The sequence below is a fragment of the Mus caroli genome, chromosome 9 (assembly GCF_900094665.2).
Source record: "Mus caroli chromosome 9, CAROLI_EIJ_v1.1, whole genome shotgun sequence".
Classification (NCBI taxonomy): Eukaryota; Metazoa; Chordata; class Mammalia; order Rodentia; family Muridae; genus Mus; species Mus caroli.
Window position 1 is genome coordinate 98877507 of NC_034578.1, and position 8923 is coordinate 98886429.

At 45.6% G+C, this 8923-nt stretch overlaps 1 protein-coding gene and 1 long non-coding RNA gene across 2 annotated transcripts in view; one reads left to right on the plus strand and one right to left on the minus strand.

Annotated features, from left to right (window-relative positions):
• The window catches only part of LOC110302175, a 40401-nt gene extending 32600 nt beyond the window's left edge, over positions 1–7801 (plus strand). Inside the window, exon 6 of the long non-coding RNA XR_002378784.1 lies at positions 6350–7801. This is a non-coding gene — a long non-coding RNA (uncharacterized LOC110302175). The remainder of the gene's footprint in view (positions 1–6349) is intronic.
• Positions 1–8923, minus strand: part of Bfsp2 (beaded filament structural protein 2) — a 58454-nt gene that overhangs the window by 31304 nt on the left and 18227 nt on the right. The window contains exon 2 of the mRNA XM_021172981.1: positions 470–552. Coding sequence (XP_021028640.1) covers positions 470–552 — 83 coding nt within the window. The remainder of the gene's footprint in view (positions 1–469; positions 553–8923) is intronic.

Below are 8923 nucleotides of genomic sequence, written 5' to 3' on the forward strand. Positions count from 1 at the left end.
TGGCAAACACACACACACACACACACACACACACACACACACACACACACACACACACACACAGAGTAATTTTTCTTTAAAAGGGGGAGGGGTGGAGAGATGGCTCAGCAGTTAAGAGCACTGACTGCTGCTCTTCCAGAGGTCTTGAGTTCAATTCCTAGCAACCACATGGTGGCTCAGGACCATCTGCAGTGGGATCTGATGCCCTCTTCTGGTGTCTGAAAAGAGTGACAGTGTACTCATATAGATTAAATAAATAAGTACTTTTCTAAGGCGAGTGGCCCTGGGCTCAGTCTTTGAGCCCCTAGGACCTGATTTTTGAGGCACTAGGTTCTCCTAGAGTTTCTGTAGTCTCAGGCCATTTTTCCCAGCATGGCGGTAGGGACTGTTGTGTACTCTGGGGCAGCATTATCTACAGTGGTCTGGAGTCTGGGTCAGGGAGGGAGATCCCCTTGCTATGGAGCTTTACCTCTCTTTAAAGTCATCCGCACCAGCCTGGATCGTCTCCATCTGCAGCAGGAGCCGGGCGTTTTCTAAGACCGCCTCTCCCACCTGGAGCAAAGAGAAGAAGGTGTTTAGCGTAGTGGCTCATGAGAGACCCAGAGCGCTGGAGAATGTGGTGAAACTTCACAAATGCTTGTCTTTTCAGAATGGGTCTCCCCCTTTGAAGGCAAGGAGGAGGTAAAAAAAGCATAAATCTAGGTGCCTTTGAGACTTTTTAGAGTGAAGTTTAGAATAAGAGTTTTGGGATAAAATGGTGACTCAAAAGGAGACTAGTTCACAGCCTCTGACAAAGCCTTGAGCTCTCAAGTCATCCAGGATAGAAAGGGCTCTAGTGTGTGTGCACACGCGCGCACGTGCGCGTACGCAAGCATATGTATGCATTCATATATAATATATACATGTATACATATGGCCCAAAGTTATTTTTGGGAATAGTTGTTAATGGAACTGGAGAAAGCAGTTAAGCCCTGGCTGCTCTTCCAAAGGATCAGGGGCCAATTCCTAGCACCCACATGGTGGCTAACAACAGTCACTAACTCTAGTTTAGGGAATTTGAGATCTTCTTCTGGCCTCTGTAAGCACTGGACATGAAAAAAATACACAGACATATATGTAGATAGAGTACTTATACACATAAAAACAATAAATTTAAAAGACTATTTTTAGGACAGGATCTTGCTGTATAGTGCAGGCTAACCCCAATCTCACAATCTCCATCCCATAAGTCCAGGGGCTGCACCTAGCCAGGAATTTTCATTTTTAGTTGGCAATAGTTACGTATTTACAGAGTGCAGCCTGAGGTTTTAATATATGCTTTACATTGTGGAATGATTCTATCAAGCTAATTAGCATGCTCAGAATCACTGATCATCAGGGCAATGCAAATTAAAACCACAGCAAGACATCACCTCCTACCAGCAAGGTTTGTGTTATCAAGAAGATAAAAGATAACAAATTCTGGCAAGGGTGGGGAGGGACTGTACACCTTCGTTCAAGGTGAATTCATGCAGCCATTATGGAATGCAATATAGAGGTTCCTCAAAAAACAAAACCCATCAAAAAACAAAACAAAAACAAAAAGTGGAGCAGTGGTGGCATATGCCTTTAATTCCAGCACTTGGGAGGCAGAGGCAGGCAGATTTCTGAGTTCAAGGCCAGCCTGGTCTACAAAGTGAGTTCCAGGACAGCCAGGGCTACACAGAGAAACCCTGTCTCGAAAAACCAAAAAACCAAAACAAAACCCACAATACCCACCCCCCTAAAATCCAAAAATCCCACGAAACTGAAAACGGAGCAAACCACCCTATGATTTAGCTAAATATACAAACTACTGGGCATATAGGTTTCATTTATGCATCCCTGGCCACACAGTTTCTTGTTCCTTATTAAGGGGAGAAAGACAGGAATAAGGTCAGACAAGAAAGACATGGGCAAGGAGACAATCTACTTCATCTATTTGCTGTTGTGCCAGGCTCCAGACTATGTGCTCCTTGCTAGTGGGAAATTCAATGAAGTGAAACTAAACCAGACGGTCTATAGGGACGAGGGAGCCTAATTATTGTTTCTTCCACAAATGGAACTCTGTGAACTGGAGAGAGGGTCTGGGAAATTGAGTGAATGTGGCCTCCCATCCGAGTACCAACCAGGCCCAATCCTTCTTAGCTTCGGAGATCAGGCACATTCAGGGTGGTCTGGCCTTAGTTGGGGGACCTCCCCCTTCTCAGAGGAGAAAAGGAGGAGGATATAGGGGAGGGGCTGTATGAGGGGGGACTGGAGGAGGGGGGATGTGATCAGGTTGTAAAGTGAATGAATGAATGAATGAATGAATGACTAAATGAATAACTACATAATGGGGGGAGGGAGCAGAGCGTTTGTGGTTCTTCCAGTGGACCTGAGATCTGTTCCCAGCAATCCAGTGTCTCACAACTGCATGTAACTCCAGCTCTAGGATAACTGATGCCTTCTTCTAGCCTCCTTGGGTCCTGAGCCCATGTGAAGCGTGTGTGCGCGCGCACACACACACACACACACACACACATCTAAATAAATCTTAAAAGGGGGAGGCTTTCTCTCCTCAGCCCACCTTCTTTTCATCTATGGTTTTAGGATGCCCCCACCCCCTTCCCCAGCCTCTTGTCTATTTATGTGTCTCCACAGCCAGGTTGGGGCTTATGCATTTTCTTTTCAGCTGAAGATGGACTCTGAAGTCTTATGCCAGCCAGGTAAAGGCTCTACCACTGAATATCTTTGCTAGCTCTTTTTGTACATTCTATTTCGAGGCAGGGTCCCCTAAGTTGTATAGGCTATTCCTGAATTCATTCTGTGTCCTAGGAAGACCTTGGCATTGCCGGTGCCCTGCCCTGGGATCCCGAGTAGCTGGGACTACAGGTCTGTGCCCCAGGCTGCCAGTCTTGACCTTTTGTGAGACAGGGTCTCAGTATGCAGTCCAGACTGGCCTGGAACTCACTATGTAGACCAGGCTGGCCCGGAACTTTCTGCAATCCTCCCACCTCTGCCTGAGTGCTGGGATTACAGGCATGCACCACCATGTCCAGGCTGGCTGACATTCTTAAATATTTGATGCATGCATGCATGAATAAATGTACCATGTGGCCATGGTAATAGTTCTTAGCCATTCCCTGGCTCTGGTCTGGAGGTTGTTTCCAATAAGCCATTAAGAAAGAAGTTTGTAAGTGTTCCTGGGATTTTTTTTCATGTGGGCTCTGAGGTTCAAGGTCATGTGGTCAGGCTTGGGTGGCAAGCATTTTTTATGTACTGAGCCATCTAGCAGGCCCTTTATTTCTGTCTTGAGACTAGGTCTCACTATGTTGCCCAGGCTTGCCTTGAACTCACTGTGCAGGTCAAACAGGCCTTAAATGTTTCATTTTCCTTATTCAGTGTTTCTCATGTTTGAATATGGAGTCTAGATAATTGACAATCAAAATTCTTAAAATAAGCTCTTTGAAACTTTTATATAATAAAGCTTATTTAAAAGAAAAAAAGGAAAAAGTAAAAGAAACAAGTCAAGTCAAGTATGTGTGTGTATGTGTGTGTAAGTGTTCATATGTGTGTGTATTGTGTATAGGTTGGTGTGTGGCTTTGTGTATGCATTTGTGTATGTGATTGTACATGCATGTGTGTTTGTATTTTGTGTGTATTGTGTGTGTTTGTGTTTGTACTTGTGTGCATGTGTGTGTTTGTATGTGTTCATGTGTCCCTGTGGGTAAGTGCATGTGTATGTGTGTATTTTGTACGTTTGGTGTGTGTGTTTTCATGTATGCATGTGTTTGTGTAACAGATAAAGTGTTATTGTGTATGCATGTGTTTGTATTTTGTGTGTGCTGTGTGTGCATTTGTGTGTCTATATGTATGCATGTGTGTTTGTGTGTGTATGTGTTTATGTGTCTCTGTGTTTAAGTATGTGTGTGTGTGTCTGCATGAGTGTGTGTATGAATATGTGTATATTTGTGCATACATGTGTTTGTTTGTATTTGTGTGTGTTTGTGTGTCTGCATGTGTGTGTATGTCCATGAAAATGTGTACAGGGCATGATACAGTTCTAAAAATGCAGAAAGAAGGTGGAACCATGGCTGTTTCAAGTCGGACCACACAGAACTGACCCTGGGCTTTGGATAGACCCAAAGATTTTTTTTTTAATTTTATTTTGCCTTGCCACAACACTATAGGACATATGGCTTTGTGACATTTCCCATCTATTACAAATTCCTGATATTAATTAATACAAAGATGCTTGAAGCTATGCCCAAAGACACTGGGTGGAAACACAGAGGTTTTAGAGGTTAGATAGAGCTGGCGACCCTGTAGCTTGGTGGCCTTCTGGGCTGAGAACAGGAGTAATGTGGACAGTGCGTGCTGGGCAGATAGGGTGGCTTTGTCCAAATGTCTGTGCTCTGAGGCCGTGTGGGCTCAGGGCTGGGGGAGGCAGAGGGCCTTCCTGCTTTTTGCTGGTGTTTAGTAACAATCAAGGATTTATTCCACCCTCAAGTGGGGGCTGATTATAGGCTCCGGCTTGCCAATGTACAGCCTGCTGGCCCTGCTTTCCCGCTGTCTTCCCAGACAGAGATCCTAAAATAAACTACCAGTCTCCCCTCCTCACCACAGAGGACCCTGCAGTAGCCACCACTGCCTTTCCTAACCAGGAAGAGATGCGTCCAAAAAAGACCAGTTATGTGGTATGAGGAGGGTTAGAACCTTTGCTGGGGTTTATATAGACTCAGGAAAAAAAAAAATGCCGGGCGGTGGTGGTGCACGCCTTTAATCCCAGCACTCGGGAGGCAGAGGCAGGTGGATTTCTGAGCTCAAGGCCAGCCTGGTCTACAAAGTGAGTTCCAGGACAGACAGGGCTACACAGAGAAACCCTGTCTCGGAAAAACAAAGAAACAAAAATAGACTCAGGACTGGTATGGTGGCCCAGAGAGGGGTCCTGACCAAAAGCAGAGCATGGGGCTTGTAAGGAAAAATCTTCAGGAAGCCTTCCCAGAGCTGAAGATAGGAAGGGAAGAGGTCAGAGAAGCTGTGTTTATTAACTGCCTAAGCCTGGACCCAGCATAACGCCTGAGCCAGCTTGTCTGGGCTGATAGTGAACCACTAAATATTTTAGGAGTTTTGAGCTGGTTAAACATGCCATCATGAAGAATTAAATTATGTGAGCATACAATTAGTTGCTTAAAAACAAAAGCAGTACATACTCAAAATTAAAAGGCAGTAGTCCCCGCCTCTTTCAAAATGTACTGAATGTTAGGTCTGATTTTGAAGTTGCCTGCTCTGACTTTGTCTGGATGTTGGAAATGCTACATTATGGAACCCTGCATCTCTTTCCAGCCCCGTGTTAGTGAGATGTTGGTAACTTGATATCAGCCAAGGTCAGAGTATTTACGCCAGGGAAATTGGCAAACACTGTAAACCACAGGATTTATTTGTAGGGAGACAATTGTTCATGCTAAATATGCCCCACCTTGACATCAGTCCTGGATATTCACAACTTCATTAAATGCTTGCGGCACCCGTTTAAAGCTGTCAACACCTTCACATCACTGGAAAGAATATTATTGCTCAGAGAACTGAAGTTGTCCCAAGTCACAGAGCTGGAAATGTCACAGAGCCACAATGCCACCCCATGTTAGCATGTGTGTATGTGTGCTCAAAAGCATGTGTGTGTGTGTTTGTATATGTGTGTGTATGTATGTGTGTGTTTGTGTGCATGCACATTCTCTTGAGGCAATGTTAATATTGTATTGCGCTTGTATATGTGTGTGTTTACGTGTGTATGTGTTTGTGTGTGTATGTGTGTTTCTGTATGTGTACATGTGCATGAGTGAGTGTATATGTGTGTATGTATGTGTTTATGTGTGTGTGTGTTTGTGTGCATACACATTCTGTTGTGTGTGTGTGTGTGCATGTGTGTGTATGATAAGCTAAAAGGCTCATCATCATTTAGCGACCCTCCTGGGTCGCTGTCTCCTTGCTCCTTGGTTTCTTTGCTCTCCACATGCAGACAGCGAAGACTCTCAGTTCCTTTCTGGGTTGCACCATGAAGATAAATATCTTTCTCATAGGTTCTGAGATTTCTAGCCCAACCCCACTGATCCAATCCTCTTTCTCTTCAAGCCCCAGTCCCTTGTTTTGCTTCCAGAACCCCGTGATTGTATGGGTCTGGGGGATGAGCTTTGTAGCCAGGGAACTTTCCTGCTGAACATTTTCTCAGGAGAAGAAAGAGTATTTCTATTTTAAGCTCTGAGAGGTGTGTATTAATTATCTGGTCCTCACTGATTTACAGCTGAAGAGGATACAAATTAACATTGCCTCTGTGCAACTTTCTTTCCAGGAGAGAAGGCAGTGAAAATACCAAATGTCACCATGAACAGCCATCGGACAGATGAGACATCCATAAGAAGAGCTACCTGTGACCTTGGAGCCATGTGGCCCTTCTCTCTAGGGAGAGAAGGTAGAAATGAATGACTCGTGGTCTTCATTAGTAACACTGAACATCAGGCAGGCTGGAAGCTTGCTATAGGGAGAGCTGGGAGAGCTAACAGTGGGGTGTCCTCACCCTCTACTCTCTCTCTCTCTGACCTGAAATGCCACTGTCACAACTATATGCTTTAATGCCAGGTTCCCCACTCAAGGAGATAGTATGTGGTGATTTGAATATATAATGTCCCCTCCCCCAAACTTAAGTGTTATAGCCTCAATCCTCAGGTGGTGGAGCTATTTTGGAAGGTTCTAAAAACTTAATGCGGTTGGAAGCCTAGTTATGGGGAAGTAGCCCCCCATGGGACATGTTCTTGGGTCTGTGTCTTTCCATGACCTTTCCTCTGTCCCTGCTTCCTGGCCATCTTGAGGTCATCAACTCCACCCTTCCACCATAACATTCTGCCTCACCACAGCCCAGAAACAATGATGCTGGCTGACTGGACCGAAAGGCTTCAAACTGTGAAAGAAAAAGAAGGCTTTCTTCCATTTAAAATCATTTATCCAGGTATTTTGTTACAGCAACACAGGGCTGACAAACCTGGCTCATCAGAGCAATGTCAGTAAGAACTGATTGTGGGATTGCGTGGTCTTGAGGGAAAGAGGCTGGGGACCTGTAAGTAGAGACAGAGGGAGAAACAGACATGCTTTTCTAGAGGACATCTCGGATGGATTCCAGAGATGAGTAGTGAGAGGCTGCGGTGGGTTATAGAGTAAATTCTGAGGGGCTGGTGAGGAACAGAAGACATGGTGATGGCTGTGGCTGTTGAGGGAGGGATGGCTGTTGAGGGAGGGATGGCTGTTGAGGGAGGGATGGCTGTCAGAGGTTTATTTCCTCCTGGCCCTCCTCATGGAGGTGTCTTTATATCTAGTGGTTCTTCAAGGGCAGTCCCCAGCATCCCTGGGAGCTCATGGGAAAGGACCATAGCCCACGTCAGTGTAAGAATCAGGATCTCTGAAGCTGCATTACAAGAATCTGTGTTTTAACCATCCACCCCCTCTCATGTGTTGAACAAATGTTTTTGTGTAGAGAGGAATCGCAACCATCGAATAATGGCTGCCATTCACTGTCTACTCAGTCTGTGCCAGGCAGCTTGCTAGACAGGGTCTCTCTCTCTCTCTGTCCCTCTTCCCCCCCTCCCCCTCTCCCAACACCTTGGAGAATCAGTGGCTTGTGGAGCAAGCGCTCCTTCCAGACCGCACTTGCTCTTGTTCACGTAGTTAGTTGCCTGTGACACCTGGATCACCTGCCATTCCTCATAACCCTGGTTGTCTAATAAATCCTACATTATAATAATGTTCATTTTGGCCGGGCAGTGGTGGCACACACCTTTAATCCTAGCACTTGGGAGGCAGAGGCAGGTGGATCTCTGAGTTTGAGGCCAGCCTGGTCTACAGAGTAAGTTCCAGGTCAGCCAGGGGAACACAGAAAAACCCTGTCTCAAAAAAACCAATCCAAAACAAAAAATATGTTTATTTCATATATGCCTTTCTCTGCATAGCCTTATTCATTCTTGCCCTTGTCCCTTCTGCATATGATTACAGTTTTCTGGCAGCAGGTTCTGTGCCTGTTATTGGAGAATGAGCAGCTACTATGGGAGATGAAGCTTAAAGGGCAAGCAAAGGCCACCTATGGAAGGAAGGACTCAGAGATAACGAATGAGATAGGGCGGGGACTTCCCTGGCAGCTGTAGTAAGAATCTGAACATGGTACAGGTGTGATGTGGATTGTGAGGGAAGGGAAGACTGAAGCACTAAAGAGGGTCCTGAGGACCAGAGGAGGGTCTTAGGCCTGTATGGGGAATTTATCCTCCCAATGATAAAGGGTGGTGGTATCGACAAGGTTGGTTGTGGGGGTGAAGGGAAGAGGGGACAGAGGAGACACTTTTTGATGACAGAGCATTCTTTTAGGCTGAGTTACTGGAAGCCTGGGGTGAACGTTGCTGACGCTGCCCCTTGTCCCTCTCATCGATGTCACCCATCCCCACTTAGTGTAGACACCTTGTGGGTAACCACACTCCTCTTCTATTCTCAAACACAGCTCTTCTCCTTGCCAGAGTAAGTAACACCAAGATTTGGTTTGCTTATCCACAGTTACACTGGGATAACTGTGTTAGTTATAACTTGGATAACAGTTAGCTATGCGCACTGAATGACTCGATGTGTGAAAAACACCTCCTTCCTCGAGTAGCCGGCCTGGTACAGGTCGAGTGTCCCACACCTGGTGGCCATCATTATCATTGTTATTTGTCTTTGTACAAAGCAACTGTACAATGAGTGTCGGATGGATTAGATTGGTGTGTGCATTCAGCCATTGCTCCTGCTCCATCTGTTCTTTTAAACTCCTCCTTCCTCCTCTCTCTCTCTCTCTCTCTCTCTCTCTCTCTCTCTCTCTCTCTCTGTGTGTGTGTGTGTGTGTGTGTGTGTG